The sequence below is a fragment of the Schistocerca serialis genome, chromosome 3, assembly GCF_023864345.2.
Source record: "Schistocerca serialis cubense isolate TAMUIC-IGC-003099 chromosome 3, iqSchSeri2.2, whole genome shotgun sequence".
In the NCBI taxonomy this organism is placed as follows: domain Eukaryota; kingdom Metazoa; phylum Arthropoda; class Insecta; order Orthoptera; family Acrididae; genus Schistocerca; species Schistocerca serialis.
In genome coordinates this window covers 221,591,964-221,611,619 of record NC_064640.1, presented here as the reverse complement: position 1 = coordinate 221,611,619, position 19,656 = coordinate 221,591,964, and the positions used below count along the sequence as shown (strand labels likewise).

Below are 19,656 nucleotides of genomic sequence, written 5' to 3'. Positions count from 1 at the left end.
AAACCAGTTTCGATGATACGAGTTGTGTGAACAGCGGCCCGGTCGTCTTGGAAAACAGCAACAGCATTGGGGAAAAACATTGCTGCATCTTATGGACCTGATCAGTAGAAAGGACCACATATCCTTGGCAGTAATGCTACGTTGCTGAGTGACCACGGGGCCCACTGAATATCGCAAAATGGCCGTCCAAACCATCACCGAAGCCCCGACATGTCTCACTCTCGGGACGTAATCTCGACCAGAATTTGAAGACAGTGTGAAACAAGATTCATCTGACCAAATGATGTTCTTCTATTGCTCCATAATTCAGGTTTTATGGTTTCGGCACCACGTTTTCCTGTTACAGGCACTTGCATCACGGTGAGTGGTTTTGGTATTAGAGCTTACCTTGCAATTCCTTGCTTTCGCTGCTCCCTTCGTATTGTTTTGATGCTGATAGGGTTCGCGAGTGCTACATTCAGTTCTGTAACTTTTGCAACTGTCGTCCTCCTGTTTTTCGTCACAATCCTCTTCAGTGACCGTCAATCAAAATAACACTTTCGTCCGTGTTATGACAGAAACATCCGTACCCAAAGACTGGAAAATTGCTCAAATCACACCAATACCCAAAAAGGGAAGTAGGAGTAATCCGTTGAATTACAGGTCCATATCAGTAACGTCGATTTGCAGTAGGGTTTTGGAACATATACTGTATTCTAACGCTATGAAGTACCTCGAAGAAAACGATTTATTGACACGTAGTCAGTACGGATTCAGAAAATTTCGTTGTTGCGAAACACAACTAGCTCTTTATACTCATGAAGTAATGAGTGCTATCGACAGCGGCTGTCAAATTGATTCCATATTTTTAGATTTCCAGAAGGCTTTCGACACCGTTCCTCACAAGCGTCTTCTAATCAAACTGCGTGCCTGTGGAATATCACCTCAGTTGTGCGACTGGATTCGTGATTTCCTGTCAGGAGGGGCACAGTTCGCAGTAATAGACGGAAAGTCATCGAATAATACTGAAATAATATCCGGCGTTCCCCAAGGAAGTGTTATAGGCCCTCTATTGTTCCTGATCTATATTAACGAGATAGGAGACAATCTCAGTAACCGTCGTAGATTGTTTGCAGATGATGCTGTCATTTACGGTCTTGTAAAGTCATCAGATGACCAAAACAAATTCAAAATGATTTAGATAAGATATCAGTATGGTGCGAAAAGTGGCAATTGAACCTGAATAAAGAAAAGTGTGAAGTTATTCACATGAGTACTAAAAGAAATCAGCTAAATTTCGATTACGCGAAAAGTCACAGAAATCTGAAGGCTGTAAATTCAACTAAATACTTAGGGATTACAATAATAAATACCCTAAATTGGAACGATCACATAAGTAATGTTGTGGGTAGAGCCAACCAAAGATTGCGATTCAGTGGCAGAACACTTAGATGGTGCGACAGGTCTACTAAAGAGACTGCTTACACCACGCTTGTCCGCCCTATTCTGGATTATTGCTGTGCGGTGTGGGATCCTCATCAGACGGGACTGATATCTGACATCGAAAGAGTACAAAGAAGGGCAGCTCGTTTTGTATTATCGCGAAGTAGGGGAGATAGTGCCACAGACATGATACGTGAATTGGAGTGGCAATCATTAAAAGAAAGGCGTTTTTCGTTGAGACGGGGTCTTCTCATGAAATTTCAATCACCAGTTTTCTCCTCCGATCGCGAAAACATTCTGTTGGCACCCACCTACATAGGGAGAAATGATAATCACTATAAAATAAGAGAAATCAGGGCTTGCACAGAAAAATTTAAGTTATCGTTTTTCCCGCGTGCCGTTCGAGAGTGGATCGGTAGAGACACAGCTTGAAGGTAGTGCATTGAACCCTCTGCCAGGCACTTTATTGTGAATAGCAGAATAATCACGTAGAGATGTTTTTCCTGCTTTCCCTGTATGCGGTATAAATCTACGCTAGGCTGTCCCTTGTAAAACCAAACACTTTGGCTCCCTTGTTTACGGAAGCACCCACCATAAGAGCAACGGCAATTTTCTCACGTTCGACTTCACTTAGCCTCGACACAGAGCACTCACAACCACACAGAACACTGTTCTGAGCACGACTGACCCTTACAACGTACTGAGCACATTGCACAGGTGCCGTTCGTGTCGAAATACAACATCGCGACCTGGAGGCTTAGTTAGCATCTGCATTTATGTTCAAGCACGAATTCCTCGCGGTTTTTCCATATTTTTGTGCTACCCCTATAGTAGACCAATTATTGTGTTAGACAGGCATACGGATAGTAATTATGAGGGACGATACAAAATTTTCTGCCCGAAGGCCGTACAGTTCAGAATCGGTATGCCGATTAGGAAAAATCGCCATGAGCATCGAGGTAATCATCCCACCAACGCATCAGGTTGAAGATACCAGTTATGTAAACCGTCGTGTCCTATTGCGTGAAGAACTCCGTAGTAGCCTGCTGCACATCATCGTTCGACAGGAACTGTCGACCCTTCAAGGACTTTGTTTAAGAGACCTATAGCGTAATAATCGTACGTAGTGAGATCATGACTATAGAGCGGGTGCTCGAGTGTATCCCACTTGAGATGGCGTAACGTCTGTCTTACATTTGCGATACGGGGCGTGCTTTATCATGAAGCTGCAGCACCCATTCCACAACGATGGTTTTCGACAGACTGGCTGTCGCATGTTGTATGTGTGTTGTATGTGAACCGGGGACCTAGCAACGAAGGAGAGGTTCCGTTCCCGCCGCAGCCGCAGTGGTCCACAACCCCACGCCGACTACCGCAGTCCACTTCACCCTGCCGCCGCCCAATACCGAATCCAGGGTTATTGTGCGGTTAGGCCCCCGGTGGACCCCCCAGGGAAGTCTCATACCAGACGAGTATAACCCATATGTTTGCGTGGTAGAATAATGGTGGTATACGCATACGTGGAGAATTTGTTTGCGCAGCAGTCGCCGAAATAGTGTAGCTGAGGCGCAATAAGGGGAACCAGCCCGCATTCGCCGAGGCCGATGGAAAACCGCCTAAAAACCATCCACAGACTGGCCGGTTCATCGGACCTCGACACAAGTCCGCCTGGCGGATTCGTGCCGTGGACAAGGCGGTCCTTCCCGCTCCGGAAGGCTCTCCCGTACACATTCTCCATTCTTCGATAGATATCTGCTGGTGTTCATCTTTCGGCAGCCAAGGAAAGAACAAGAGCACGTTGGGCCTGTCGGACGCATTTGATAATAAAATATCGTCATAGTTCACGTTTCCTCATTTGTCGCACGCACGCCGGAAAGACACGAATGCTACACTCAGCCCTATCCTACGTGTCGGCCCTTGTATACTCCATAAGAGTAGCTCTACGTTGCGTATACGCTGTAGCAATGCCCTCAAATGTAAACTTTTTGATCGTCTTTATAAATATTTCACTGCATATTTCAGTTTCTTGTATTACATCTATAATGAAATGTTAGTTACTTTTTTTAGAAAGGAAGTTATAGTTTAGCATTCCATCAGAGCCGACATCATTACAGACGGAGCACTAAATGAGCTGCATAGGGACGAGGAATAAATTCCAGTATCCTTTTCATTTGACTGAAGGAAGCCACGGGAAACCTGAATCTTGATGGACGGAATTTGGTATCGGCTCCTCTCGAATCCGTCGGCCGCTGTGACCGAGCGGTTCTAGTCGCTTCAGTTCGGAACCACGCTGCTGCTACGGTCGCAAGTTCGAATCCTGCCTCATGCATGGATGTGTGTGATGTCCTTAGGTTAGTTAGGTTGAAGTAGTTTCTAAATCTAGGGGACTGATGACCTCAGATGTTAAGTCCCATAGTGCTTAGAGCCACTTGAATCATCCTTTCAAATCCGGGTCCAATATCTTAATTACTGCTCCATCTTGTTCGGTGAAAGTAGACAGACGGATAATTATCAGGAGCATTGTAAGCGTCACTCAGTAAGGAACTCCGGAGAGATTTAAGATTCCATCCACTGTAATCAAAGCTAGATGCCGAAACTCCTGTTACTGGTAGCCAAATTCGACAGATTAAACTCTATCACTCATCTGTGTTATTAGGTGCCGCCTCTGGTTTGATCGAGTGACATAACGCAGTGGTAAGGAAACTGCTCCTCTAAGGAGCATGATTAATATCAGCATCTCGCTTTACTGGTTTCAATTTCCCCACCATATCTCTGAAGGATTTTAAGGGCATGTAGAGATGCGTCCTCCTACAAGCCACGATCGGATTACTTTCCAACATTTCGTCACGTCAGTTTGTTTCCTGTCTCTAACAACGATGATGTCGAAGAGACGTTAAAGAGTAACCTTCCCTCTTTATGTTCTCATTTGTGTCCTACCGTGCAACATATCTCTGTCACGAGGATAGCAGCCTTTATAGTCGTTAATCTGCTGTTGGGAAACGCACTGGTAAGTGGGTGAAAGTGGCTCTGAGCACTATGGGACTTAACATCAATGGTCATCAGTCCCCTAGAACTTAGAACTACTTAAACCTAACTAACCGAAGGACAGCACACAACACCCAGCCATCACGAGGCAGAGAAAATCCCTGACCCCGCCGGGAATCGAACCCGGGAACCCGGGTGGGTGAAAGTACAAAGGCTATTAGGCTAATGCAGAATCCTTGTGGCAGCACCAAATTGTACGTTTCTATGCAAGTAACATGTTCTTGGAAAAAAATAGATATCTTTCGGGGGACGTGTTGGAGTATGTGGCTTCATAAAACGCATAGTACAAGTAAATGCAGTCTTGCGTAACAGAACATCGCCAGATAAATCGTAACAATAACAAGGAAGCAGGAAGGAAAGAAGGCGTCTTACCTGGTCAGTGGCCATGGTCATGCTGAGATTGAGGCTAACCAGGGAGTTGAAGCAGGGCATGAGTCCCAGCAGGATGTTCGGCGTCATGTGCCGCAGGTAGGAGATGTTCAGCTTCTTCAGGTTCTGAAATATCCAACAAAAATGTTTAGATAATTCTGTCATAATGTTGTCATTTGTTGATTACTAGCTGACAAACCCGGCATTGCCCGAGTATTCATTCAGACAATTTTCTATAAGAAACTAAAACAAAAAATGAACTGTTTTTGTAGTGAAGTATCGAAAAAGCTTCATTTCCACGTGTTCATGAAAACACCTTTGAAATTCTGAATCAGAAATACGAAGAACTATGCATAATGTACAAATGCATAAGTACAATATCCAAATTAAGAAACATGATCCCGGGCAGTTTCTGTACGCTGGGCGCAGCTACTTCCCGTGTCTACAACGCGATTTTGTAAACGTCTCTATGGCAACGCCTCTTGCATAGCTCTGTAGACTGATATTGTGTTCGCATACAGCCGTTTGCACTTCGCAGTTGAAAGCTGTCAAAAGCGTAACTAGGTGTCAGGGATTACCGTAAGTTGACTCGACTCCAGGAGTGTCTTCTTAGTAAAGAATAAATTTATTAAAACTTCATGCTTGATCTGGCATTTTTTTTACGAATCTCGGAATTTATGACGTCATATCTTTTGGACTATGTCATACAATGACATATTTGTGTAGGTGCATTCAGAATCATATTTGGATACTCTTAATGGCTCAAATGGCTCTGAGCACTATGGGACTTAACTTCTGAGGTCATCAGTCTCCTAGAACTCAGAACTACTTAAACCTAACTAACCTAAGAACAACACACACATCCATGCCCGAGGCAGGATTCGAACCTGCGGCCGTAGCGGTCGCGCGGTTCCAGACTGCAGCGCCTAGAACCGCTCGGTCACTCCGGCCGGCGGATAGTCTTAGCAAAATGTGTTGCGATTAGAGTTAGAAGCGGAGAAGTTATAAATTTAATGTGGTAGTTTTTTACACATCTCACCGTTTATGACGTCATACCTCTGAACTATGCATGGTGACAATATACACTTTTGTAGGCGATTTAGCAGCAAATGTGGATACTGCCTGCGAAATTTATTGCGAATACAATTAGTAGCATAGAAGTAGAACATTTAAATGTCATTCATGACGCGGCAGTTTTTCACCCATCATACGGTTTATGATGTCATATCACCTGAACTGTGGTAGGTAGGTGATTATTATTCCCCCCCCCCCCCCCCCCCACTCCCTCGCCCAGTTATTGTTTGTTGCCTGATAGTAATTGATCTGTGTACCAAGTTTGGTTGAACACACACACTCATTTTTATAACATGTATGGATTTCATGCTCTACACGGTGGCGAAATGTCACCAACAAAATAGCGGCTCTCTGTATACATGCTCTTCAAGATTTAAAATAATGAAATCCATTAAAATTAAGATTGAAGTGCACTACATACAACGATGTGCGTGGTTGATAAAAAAAGTGCACTTCCGGAACGCTGATGATAAAAGAAACGAAGATACGAGTTAACGTCTCGTCGACAATGAGGTCATTAGGTACGGAGCACATGCTCGTCTTGCTAAAGTATAGGGAAGGAAATCAGTCGTGCCATTTAGAAGGAACCACTCAGACATTCGCCTTCAGCTATTTAAGGAAAATGCGAAAAACCGAAATGTCGATGACCAGACGGAGGTTTAAGCTGGCTCTCTCCCGGAAACGAATGAAGTGTCTTTATGCTGCGCCACCACTCGCGGTCTGATAATAAGGGCACTGCCATCGGTAAAAAGCGGTCTTTGGATAGAGAGATACGTGTAGAGGAATTACATGGATATGATGATGTTACGAGCCTGAAGTGATATTTGTGGGGCCGTGTCAAATGGAGTGCTCGCCAAGATTTTTATGGAGATATTATTTTAGGAAGTTAGAGGTAAAGGTTCAGATAACAGAGCCTCGGTTTACCTAAGGGACGGAAGAAGTACAGACTATGGCTGACAGGGAAGATAGCTTCCGACACAGGGTTATGGATCAGAACGGAGAAGTGAGTTAAGGTTAACAATTTAAAGTCATGTAGGTTGCCTCCGGGCGGAATGCCGAATCAGTACGGGTGAAGAGAAGTAGGCATACACTGATCAGCCAGAACATTACGATCACGTATCTCATAGGCCGTATGTCTATCTTCGGCACTTATAACAGCGGCGATGCGTCGTGGTGTGGAAGCAGTGAGGTCTTAGTAGGTCGTTGGAGGGAGTTGGCACCACATCTGCACACACAAGTCACCTAATTCCCGTAAATTCCGGGGAGTGGCAGTGATGAGCTGTGACGCTACGTTCAATCACATCCCAAATGTGTTCGATCGGGTTCAGATCTGGCGAGTTGGGGGGCCAGCACATCAATTGGAACTCGCTATTGTGTTCCTTGAACCACTCGATCACATTCCTGCCCTTGTGACATGGCGCATTATCTAGATGAAAAATGCCACTGCCGGCTGGAAACACGATCGCCTTGAAGGTCTGCAACCAGTGTACGATACACCTTGGCCGTCATTGTACCTTGCAAGAGTTCCAATGGACCAATGGATGACCACGTAAATGTTCCCCAGAGCATAGTGGAGCCGCCGCCAGCTTGCCTCCGTCTTGCAATACAGGTGTCAAGGAGCTGTTTCCCTGGAAGACGACGGATTCGCGCCCTCCCATAGGCGTGATGAATAAGGAATCGCAATTCATCAGACCAAGCAACGCTGTGCCACTGGGCCAACGACCAGTGCCGATGGTCACGTGCCCATTTCAATCGTAGTTGCCGATATCGTGATGTTAACATTGGCAGCTGTGTTGGTAGTTGACTGCGGAGGCCCATCGTTAGGAGTGTTCGGTGCACTGTGTGTTCAGACACATCGTAGCCTGGACGGCATTAATGTGTGATACTAGCTACACCACAGTTCGCTGTCTTGTCCTCTATTACCAAACTGCCCTGTCTATGACGACATCTGTAATGAGAAGTGGTCGTCCAACCGCGCGACATTCGGACGTGGTTTCGCCTAGGTTTCACTACGTGTCGAAGACACTCACCACAGCACAGTTCGAACGCCCGACAAGTCCTGCAGTTTCCGAAATGCTCGTGCCGAGCAGCGGGGCCATCATATTCTGCCCTCGGTCAAACTAAGATGCATGACGAACCTTCCCCATTCTACTCACGGGCAGCACGCACATTGGTACTAGGTGCACGTGCGTGTGTCTGAATAGCAGTTATTCCTCGCCAGGTGGCGCTGCTATTGCCTGTACGGATTTATATCGATAGCGGGTCGGTGGTCATAATGTGCTGGCTGATTAGGGTATGTTGTCACAGGCGCGACAGCGCTCATGTTCGTTAGGGAGTGGAGAGAGGCTGGTAGTTCGCTGCGAGAAGTCTAGGTTTTACGGGGGAATCTGAAGAGGTGTGCAAACCTAGTTAGTTGTTGAACGATGCATCTGGGAGAGGGTCGACGTAGGTGAGAGAGGTGACAAACAACGTGACGATAACGGACTTCAGCGAGTGACAGAAATCGAGAAGAGTGAAATCACAGGTAAGGGTATTTGGGGAAGAAGATATGAACTCTCACACTATCGAAATGCGCTTTAGCCGGTGATACACTGTCGGCAAGCTGCAACCAGCCACAAGTATTTTAGAAATGATTTTATTGTACCGTGGCGTGCTTCGGGCCTCAGCCTATCGTCAGACGGTAGCGTTGATTTCTTGGCAAGTTTCACATTTGTGTCCTACAATATAACTAAGTTTTTTTATTACATGGATTATAAACCATTTTACATTTTTATCCCAAAATATAACAAAGTTTTTGTGACTAAATAGTTTTCAAAAGGTTTTACGTTGTATACAAACTTCATACACTGAAGAGCCAAAGAAACTGGTACACGTGCCTAATATCGTGTAGGACCCCCGCGAGCAACACGAAGTGGCATGGACTCGACTGATGTCTTAAGCAGTGCTGGAGGGAACTGACACGATGGGTCCTGCAGGGCTGTCCATAAGTCCGTAAGAGTACGAGAAGGTGGAGTTCTCCTCTGAACAGCACGTTGCAAGGCATCCCAGATACGCTCAAAAATTGCCACGTATGGAGAGTTTGGTGGCCTGTGGAAGCGTTTAAACTCGGTAGAGTATTATGACGCCACTCTGTAGCAATTCTGGACGTTTGGGGTGTCACATTGTCCTGCTGGAACTGCCCAGGTCCGTTGGTATGCACTATGGACTTGAATGGATGGAGGCGATCAGACAGGATGCTTACATACGTGTCACCGGTCAGAGTCGTATCTAGAGGTACCAGGGGTCCCATATCATTCCAACTGCACACGCACCACACCATTACAAAAGATGGTTCAAATGGCTCTGAGCACTATGGGACTTAACATCTGTGGTCATCAGTCCCCTAGAACTTAGAACTACTTAAACCTAACTAACCTAAGGACATCACACACATCCATGCCCGCGGCAGGATTCGAACCTGCGACCGTAGCAGTCGCGCGGTCCACACCATTACAGACCCTCCACAAGCTTCAACAGTTCTCTACTGACCTACAGGGTCCATGGATTCATGAGTTTGTCTCCATACCCGTACACGTCCATCCACTCGATACAATTTGAAAGGAGACTGGTCCGACCAGCCAACATGTTTCCTGTCATCAACAGTCCAATGTCGGTGCTGACGGGCCCAGGCGAGGCGTAAAGCTTTGTATCGTGCAGTTATCAAGGGTACACGAGTGGGCCTTCGGTGCCGGAAGCAAATATCGATGGTGTTTCGTTGACACTTGTTGATGGCCCAGTATTGAAATCTGCAGTAGTTTGCGGAAGGGTTGCACATGTGTCAAATTGAAGGATTATATTCAGTCGTTGTTAGCCCCCTTCTTGCAGGATCTTTTTCCGGCCGCAGTGATGTCGGAGATTTGATGTTTTACTGGATTCCTTATATTCACGGTACACTCGTGAAATGGTCGTACGGGAAAATCCCCGCTTCATCGCTATCTCGGAGATGCTGTGCCCCATCGCTCGTGCGCCGATTATAACACGCTTCATTCAGACTCACTTAAATCCTGATAACCTACTATTGTAGCAACAGTAACCGATCTAACAACTGCCTCAGACACTTGTTGTCTTATATAGGCGTTGCCGACTGCAGCGCTGTATTCTGCCTGTTTTTATATCTTTGTATTTGAATAAGCATGCCTATATCAGTTGTTTTTTGTGCTTCGGTGTACATTGCACTTATTTCATGAAAATCTCGCCTTTACGTACTATAAGAGACAGGTTTGACTGTCTTTTTCGTTCCATGCTGATCCACGAGTTAAACAATATACAAGTTGGCGGATACATTTGTTTACATCGGCTGCTGAATTGATGTACCAAAGAACGTGATATGTGTACAGATATGGCACTCTTCTGGAGCTACTGCAAACATACTTCTTTTGTAGTATAGATAATTTAAAAGCTATACATTTAATTATTTAGGTTTGAAAGCGGTTGGTAATGTCCAGTGATGAAAGTTCTGTATGTCAGTAGAGTATTATTTCTAACATTTCAAATTAAACGAGTTGTATGATTTTTAGGTATCATGTTCTTTGGCACATCAAATTTGAAGCCGATTAAAGCAAATATATCCATCATCTTGTATTTACTTTAGCTCATGGATTAGCACGGATCAAGAAAGAGAATCAAATCTCTGCATTATAGTATGTAAAGGAGAACTTTCATAAAGTAAGTACAATGTGTTGAGCTTATATACAATATAAAAACTTTCGTAAACTATGTAATCACAAAAACTTTCTAATATTTTAGGACAAAAATGTAAATGTTACCAAGAAATTATCGTTACCATCTGACGATGGGCTAGGTACGAAACTAGTAACGGTAGAAGACAATCATTTCTAAAATGCTTTTGGCTGGTTGCAGTATTTCCTACAGTGAAATTTACGTATCATATACTTTCTGGAAGGCCACTGACAATGTGTACAGCATTTTTTTAAATCTTCACTTAGCCGCTGCATAAGGTGCTGTTAGCAGAATAGCCCTCTTGGAAGTAGTGGGCGCGTCAGATCGCGCGCCTTACGGTTGCCGGCATTTGTATGCCTCGAGGGAACACTGGCATGATGCGTCACCTCATGTGACCGGGGTCGCTGATGCACGGAAAGCTTCATACGCAACGGACTGGCTTGCTTGGAAGAAAATTTCTATAAGACGGGATTGGTCAAAAATATTTCCGGAAGGCTTTTGACACTGTACCAAACAAGCGGCTTGTAGTGAAATGACGTGCTTATGGAAGTTATGTGACTGGATCTGTGATTTCCTGTCAGAGAGGTCACAGTTGGTAGTAATTGACGGAAAGTCATCGAGTAAAACAGAAGTGATTTCTGGTGTTCCCCATGGTGGTGTTATAGGCCCTTTGCTGTTCCTTATCTACCGGGTGACCAAAAAGTCAGTATACATTTAAAAACTGAATAAATCACGGAATAATGTATATAGAGAGGTACAAATTGGCACACATGCTTGGAATGACATGGGGTTTTATTAGAACCAAAAAAAAAAAGAAAGTTCAAAAAATGTCCGAGAGACGGCGCTTCATCTGATCAGAATAGCAATAATTAGCATAACAAAGTAAGACAAAGCAAAGATGATGTTCTTTACAGGAAATGCTCAATATGTCCACCATAATTCCTCAACAACAGCTGTAGTCGAGGAATAATGTTGTGAGCAGCACTGTAAAGAATGTCCGGAGTTATGGTGAGGCATTGGCGTCGGATGTTGTCCTTCAGCATCCCTAGAGATGTCTGTCGATCAAGATACACTTGTGACTTCAGGTAACCCCAAAGCCAATAATCGCACGGACTGAGGACTGGGGACCTGGGAGGCCAAGCATGACGAAAGTGGCGGCTGAGCACACGATCATCACCAAACGACACGCGCAAGATATATGTCGGACATTTTGTGATCTTTGTTTTTTTTTTTGGTTCTAACAAAATCCCATGTCATTCCAGGTATGTGTGTCAGTTTTAACCCCTCTCTCTACATTATTCCGTGGGTTATTAAATTTTCAAATTTATACTGACTTTTTGATCACCCGGTGTATAAACGATTTGGGAGACAATCTGAGCAGCCGTTTTAGGTTGTTTGCAGATTACGTTGTCGTTTATCGACTAATAAAGTAATCAGAAGATCAAAACAAATTGCAAAACGATTTAGAAAAGATATCTGAATGGTGCGAAAATTGGCAGTTGACCCTAAATAAGGAAAAGTGTGAGGTCATCCACATGAGTGCTAAAAGGAAATCGTTAAACTTCGGTTACACGATAAATCAGTGTAATCTAAAAGCCGTGAATTCAACGAAACACCTAGGTATTACAATTACGAACAACTTAAATTGGAAGGAACACATAGAAAATGTTGTGGGGAAGGCTAACCAAAGACTGCGTTTTATTGGCAGGACACTTAGAAAATGTAACAGATCTACTACGAAGACTGCCTTCACTACGCTTGTCCGTCCTCTTTTAGAATACTGCTGCTCGGTGTGGGATCCTTACCGGATAAGACTGACGGAGTACATCGAAAAAGTTTAAAGAAGGGCAGCACGTTTTGTATTATCGCGAAATATGGGAGAGAGTGTCACAGAAATAATACAGGATTTGGGATGGACATTATTAAAAGAAAGGCGTTTTTCGTTGCGACGGAATCTTCTCATGAAATTCCAATCACCAACTTTCTCCCCCGAATGCGAAAATATTTTGTTGACACTGACCTACATAGGGAGATACGATGACCACGATAAAATAAGGGAAATCAGAGCTCGTACGGAAAGGTATAGGTGTTCGTTCTTTTCGCGCGCTATACGAGATTGGAGTAATAGGGAATTGTGAAGGTGGTTCGATGAACCCTCTGCCACTCACTTAAATGTTATTTGCTTAGTATCCATGTAGATGTAGATGTAGATATAAACACCGTGAGAAATCCATGCCTGTACAGAAATGCAGATGCTAAGTAAGCCTGTAGGTTGTGCTGTTGTATTTGACCGCGAACGGCCCCTGTGCAATGTCCTCATTACGTTGCAAGGGTCAGCCGTGGTCAGAACAGTGTTCTGTGTAGTTGGGAGTGCATTATGTCGGCGCTAAGTGAAGCCGAACGTTGGCAAATTGTTGGTTCTCGTATGGTGGTTGCTTGCGTAAACAAGGTAGCCTAACCAAATTGGTGTTACGAGAGACATCCTATCGTAAATTTATACCGCATAGAGGGAAAGCAGAAAAATTTAATAGGCTAAGTTGAGTTATCGTGACTGACGGTCACTGAAGAGGACTCTGACGAAATGTAAGAGGACGACAGCTGTAAAGACACGGGATTCTTGTCAACACCAAAACAACACAAAGAGGATTCCACAAGCTGCGAAACGCACGACGAGCTGGAATTCCAAACCCACTCATCGTGATGCAAATGCCCTTAACAGGAAAAACATGGTGCTGAAACTATAAAACCGGGGATATGGGGCAATGGGAGAATGCCATTTGGCCGGATGAATCTGTTTCCACCTTCGGTCCGAGATTACGTCGCAAGAGTGAAACACGGCTGGGACTTCGGTGATAATTTTGGCAGCCATATGGTGACATTCCGTGGGTTCCATGGTTACTCTGCAATGTCGCATTACTGCAAGGAATTATGCGACCATTTTGGCTGATAAGGTCCAGCCCATGGTGCATTGTTGGTTCCAAAACGATGGTACTGTGTTTCAAGACGAGAGGTCCACTGTTCACATAGCTCACTTCGCCCTGGTTTTGTGAACACGAGGGTGAATTTTCTCAACTCCCCTGGCACCCAAGGTCAGCAGCTCTCGGTATTATTGAGCCTTACTGATCTACTTAGGAGAGAAGGGTCCATGATCGCTATCCACCTCCATCATTGTTACCTGAACTTCCCACTATTTTCTGGAAGTGTGGCACAACATTGATTTTAAATATTTCAGGGCCTGTATTTATCCATTCCAAGCAGACTGGAAGCAATTTTGAATGCCAACAGGTTTCCTACACCGTATTAGGCACGGTGATATGTTGTGTCTGTGGTGTTTTCAAATTTTTGTCCACCTCTGTATGTTCGACGACTACACTGCGTATGTTCTACGCTTAAATGATTTTCACACGAAGAGAATCGTAACCTAAGCTAAAACATTAATTTTAGTTGTGAGAGTCCATATCGGACTTATCCTGAGTGTACTTGACTACGGATGAGAGCGGAACACATTTTCAAACTAATGTATTCGCATAAAAATTCATTCTCCCACAGAGGCAAATAGAGTAAACGTATCGTATTGAAGACAAAGTTATATAAAGTTATCTAAAAGACAAAAAATGAAAAGCATATGATACGTAAAAAATGTACGTTTTTCAAGAGGAATGGCCACGCTAAAATCATGTACTTGGAAGGTTCAAGCAAGATAATAAAAAATAGGAGAACATTTCTTTGCTTCTTTGTACCTATTTCAGCCATCTGAAGATATGCAAGAGTGTTCAAAACTAGCATATTAAAGAAAGGGAATGAACGTTGGCAGAACATTCCAGTACAGTCACAGAGTTCGCAAACGAATATGTTTATCTTAAAGTTTTTATGTTAAAAATAGTAAAACATTCTGCACACTGACCAGTGGTACAGACTACCGGGGGTAACAGAAACCTATGCCATTTTTTACTGCAAAGAATAGAAAATCGAGTTTAACGCCTTATCTAAATCGAGGTCGTCTAGCACAGTCAGAGAATGATGGAAGAGAGAACCGAGGCGTTGTGAAGTGAGCCAAACTGGTATTTATTTTTAGCGATGCAGATAGACGAGGAAAACGTAGTTCAGGACGACTACACAGTGATCAGAACTCAAATTCTCTGCAATACGAGCCCACTAAGTGAACTGCTGTGCCAGCTAACACGGTTTTTATTGCAAGAGAACAATAGGAAAGCTATGTGAAAAGCTGTTTTCTTTAGTGCAGTTAGCGAGATGTTAATTAATCTTCTAAATGCAACGAGAACTGTGATATATTCTGAACAGACACAGGCCTGCCTATAAGAAAGGCGGGAGACCCATTGTCGTCATCGCATCGCAGATGCTGAACATACCGGAGGTGCTTCCTCTCAGTGACCTTGGCAGCTCACAGCACAGGCAAGTAGTAAACTTATAGCGACGTTTCCTTCTGTTTTGCCAATAACGCTATGAATGGGTGTTCTGAACCGAATATACAGCAACATTGAACCAAATACACTTTCTCCAGTTTCAAAACATTCAAATAATTTCATGCAATATAGTGTCCTGCTTCCGTTACAAAAAATGGTTCAAATGGCTATAAGCACTGTGGGACTTGACATCTGAGGTCATAAGTCCCCTAGAACTTAGAACTACTTAAATCTAACTAACCAAAGGCCATGACACACATCCATGCCTGAGGCAGGATTCGAACCTGCGACCGTAGCAGTCGCGCGGTTCCGGACTGAAGAGCCTAGAACCGCTCGGCCACCGCGGCCGGTGCTTCCGTTACACTAAGCGGTATTAGGTAAGATGTGCTAGGCATCCGACTGCAGGGAAACAGTGGGAAAGTGATATTTTTCATTCCTTAAAATATACATTAGATTTTCTTGTTATGAAACGCTGTGCATCTGGGGTTATACGCAGTAGATCGTTGGTAAGTTTAAAACGTTGCGTAACGTACGCTGACAAAAAAAGTGAAGCACCAGAAGAGGAGAAGCAATATCTACGAAATTAACGGTCTGAAGGGGAATGTGATAGTATTTCAATGATTTTACACTTAATCGCTAAAGAATCTGGTACAGGCATGCGTATTCAAATACAGAGATATGAAAACAGGCAGGAAACGGCGCTGCAGTCGGCAACGCCTATATAAGACAAGTGTCTGGCGCAGTTGTGAGATTTACTGCTGCTAGAATGGCAGGTTATCAAGATTTAAGTGAGCTTGAACATGGTGTTACAGTCGGCGCACGAGCGATGGGACACAGCATCTTCCAGGTAGCGATGAAGTGTGGATTTTACCGTACGATAATTTCACGGATATATCGTGAATATCAGGAATCCGGTAAAATATCAAATCTTCCACAGCACTGCGTCTGGAATAAGATCCTTCAAGAACGGGACAAACGACGACTGAAGAGAATCATTCAAAGAGACTGAAGTGCAACCCTTCTGCAAATTGCGCAGATTTCGATGCTGGGCCATCAAAAAGTGTCAGCATGCGAACCATTAAATGAAACATCATCGATGTGGGCTTACGGAGCCGAAGGCCCACTCGTGTACCCTCGATGACTGCACGACACAAAGCTTTATGCCTCGCCTGGGCCCGTCAACACCGACATTGGACTGTTGATGACTGGAAATATGTTGCCTGGTCGGACGAGTCTCGTTTCAAATTGTATGGAGCGGATGGACATGGAAGGGTATGGAGACAACCTCATGAAACCATGGACACTGCATGTCAGCAGGGGACTGTTCATGCTGGGGGAGGCTCTGTAATGGTGTGGGGTATGTGCAGTTGGAGTGATATGAGACCCTGGTACGTCTACATACGACTCTGACAGGTGACACGTATGTAAGCATCTTGCCTGGTCACCTGCATCCATTCGTGTCCATTGTGCATTCCGACAGACTTGGGCAGTTCCAGCAGGACAGATCGACACCACACACGTTCAGAATTGCTACAGGAACATTCTTCTGAGTTTAAACACTTCCACTGGCCACCAAACTCCCCAGACATTATCAATATTGAGGACATCTGGAATGCCTTGCAACGTGCTGTTCAGAAGAGATCTCCATCCCCTAGAACTGTAACGGATTTATGGACAGCCCTGTAGAATTCATGGTGTCAGTTCCCTCCAGCAATACTTCAGACACCAGTGGAGTCCATGGTACGTCGCGTTGCGGCACACCTGTGTGCTTGCGGTCCCTACATGATATTAGGCAGGTGTACCAGCTTCTTTGGCTCTTCAGTGTAAAAACGAGACAAATTTACAAGGAACTTGGCAGTATAAGCTCATTTATTAGTATGACGTTGCTTTTCTTCTGGATTGGATGCATGCACTGGTTCGGTTGGGAAGGCTGTCGTAAAGCTGTTGTATCCTCTCCTGAAGCAAGCTGGTTCAAAACTGTCGTATCTGGTCTGTGATATCCAGGATACTGGACTGGGAGGGAGCTGGCATCCGAGCTGGGGATCTTGCTTGACAATGGAGTACCTCAACAGCACAGACAGTTCATAGATACACGTGCCATGTGTGGACGAACATTATCCTGCTGAAAAAAGGCTCCACGAAACTGTCTCATGAAAGGTAACACATGAGGACTCAGGATGTCCATGACGTACCTTTGTGTCTTCAGAGTTCCTTCAATCACTACCAGCCGTGACCTGAATTTATACTCTACGGCGGCCCATCCCACCGGAGGTTCGAGTCCTCCCTCGGGCATGGGTGTGTGTGTGTTGTTCTTACAAGGGAACCTCCCCATCGCAACCCCCTCAGATTTAGTTATACGTTGGCACAGTGGATAGGCCTTGAAAAACTGAACACAGATCAATAGAGAAAACAGGAAGAAGTTGTGTGGAACTATGAAAAAATAAGCAAAATATACAAACTGAGTAGTCCATGTGCAAGATAGGCAACATTAAGGACAATGTGATCCCAGGAGCGCAGTAGTCCCGTGGTTAGCGAGATCAGCTGTGGAACGAGAGGTCCTTGGTTCAAGTCTTTCCTCAAGTGAAAACTTTAATTTTTTATTTTCAGTTTATGTGACAAACTCTTATGTTTTCATCACTTTTTTGGGAGTGATTACCACATCCACAAGGAAACCTAAATCGGGCAAGGTAGAAGAATCTTTTTACCCATTCGCCAAGTGTACAAGTTAGGTGGGTCGACAACATATTCCTGTCATGTGACGCACATGCCGCCACCAGTGTCGTATAGAATATATCAGACGTGTTTTCCCGTGGAGGAATCGGTTGACCTACGACCTTGCGATCAAATGTTTTCGGTTCCCATTGGAGAGGCACGTCCATTCGTCTACTAATCGCACGGTTTTGCGGTGCGGTCGCAAAACACAGACACTAAACGTATTGCAGTGTACAGAGACGTCAATGAACGAACGGACAGATCACAACTTTGCGAAAATAAAGAAAGTAAAATTTTCAGTTGAGGGAGGACTTGAACCAAGGACCTCTCGTTCCGTATCTACTCACGCCAACCACGGGACCACGGCGCTCCTGAGCTCAGAGCAGCCTTGATGTTGCCTATCTTGCGCATGGACTACTCAGTTTGTATATTTTACTAATTTTTTTCACGGTTCCACACAACTTCTTCCTGTTTTCTCGATTGATCTGTGTTCAGTTTTTCAAGGTCTATCCACTGAGCCAACTTATAACTAAATCTGAGGGGGGTGCGATGGGGAGGTTCCCTTGTTAGCATAAGTAGCGTTAAGTTAGTTTAAGTAGTGTGTAAGTCTAGGGACCGATGACCTCAGCAATTTGGTCCCTTTTTTCTTTTTTTTTTTTTAATCTCATTTTGTTCGTTTTCGTTCGTTGTATCTGCTCGGGGCGGACGTCGCAAGACACCCGTTTCAGTTCGTCGTTGACCAATTAACTCAGTTTTTTTATTACAGAGGGCAGCTAACCCTCTGACCGAACGCGCTGAGCTACCGTGCCGGCCCCTTAGAAACTCACACACACACGTTATACCCTACGGCTCCCCACACAATGAAGTGAGGAGTAACAGTGCTGTGCTTCTGCAAAGCATGGAAGAACGGGACTTCTTCCGAGCTCGCCGCCATACTCGTCCACGATTGTCATTCAAGGTACTGCACAACCGTAATTTACTACTGATAACAATTCCACAATATAGAGGGTTTATACAAGGGCGATGTGCTTGAGGACAATATTATGGAAATGGAAGAGGATGTAGATGAAGACGAAATGGGAGATAAGATACTGCGTGAAGAGTTTGACAGAGCACTGAAAGACCTGAGTGGAAACAAGGCCCCGGGAGTAGACAACATTCCATTAGAACTACTGATGGCCTTGGGAGAGCCAGTCATGACAGAACTCTACCATCTGGTGAGCAAGATGTATGAGACAGGTGAAATTCCCCCAGACTTCAAGAAGGATATAATCATTCCAATCCCAAAGAAAGCAGGTGTTGACAGATGTAGAAATTACCGAACTATCAGTTTAATAAGTCACAGCTGCAAAATACTAACGCGAATTCTTTACAGACGAATGGAAAAACTGGTAGAAGCGGACCTCGGGGAAGATCAGTTTGGATTCCGTAGAAATGTTGGAACACGTGAGGCAATACTAACCTTACGATTTATCTTAGAAGAAAGATTAAGAAAAGGCAAACCTACGTTTCTAGCATTTGTAGACTTAGAGAAAGCTTTTGACAATCTTACTGGAATACTCTCTTTCAAATTCTAAAGGTGGCAGGTATAAAATACAGGGAGCGAGAGGCTATTTACAATTTGTACAGAAATCAGATGGCAGTTATAAGAGTCGAGGGGCATGAAAGGGAAGCAGTGGTTGGGAAAGGAGTGAGACAGGGTTGTAGCCTCTCCCCGATGTTATTCAATCTGTATATTGAGCAAGCAGTAAAGGAAACAAAAGAAAAATTCGGAGTAGGTATTAAAATTCATGGAGAAGAAGTAAAAACTTTGAGATTCGCCGATGACATTGTAATTCTGTCAGAGACAGCAAAGGACTTGGAAGAGCAGTTGAACGGAATGGACAGTGTC

At 44.4% G+C, this 19,656-nt stretch overlaps 1 protein-coding gene across 2 annotated transcripts in view; it reads right to left on the bottom strand.

Annotated features, from left to right (window-relative positions):
* Window positions 1-19,656, bottom strand: part of LOC126469954 (uncharacterized) — a 676,617-nt gene that overhangs the window by 132,547 nt on the left and 524,414 nt on the right. For both annotated transcript variants that reach the window (XM_050097364.1, XM_050097366.1), the window contains exon 3: window positions 4,840-4,962. In XM_050097364.1, the coding sequence (XP_049953321.1) occupies window positions 4,840-4,962 (123 nt within the window). The remainder of the gene's footprint in view (window positions 1-4,839; window positions 4,963-19,656) is intronic.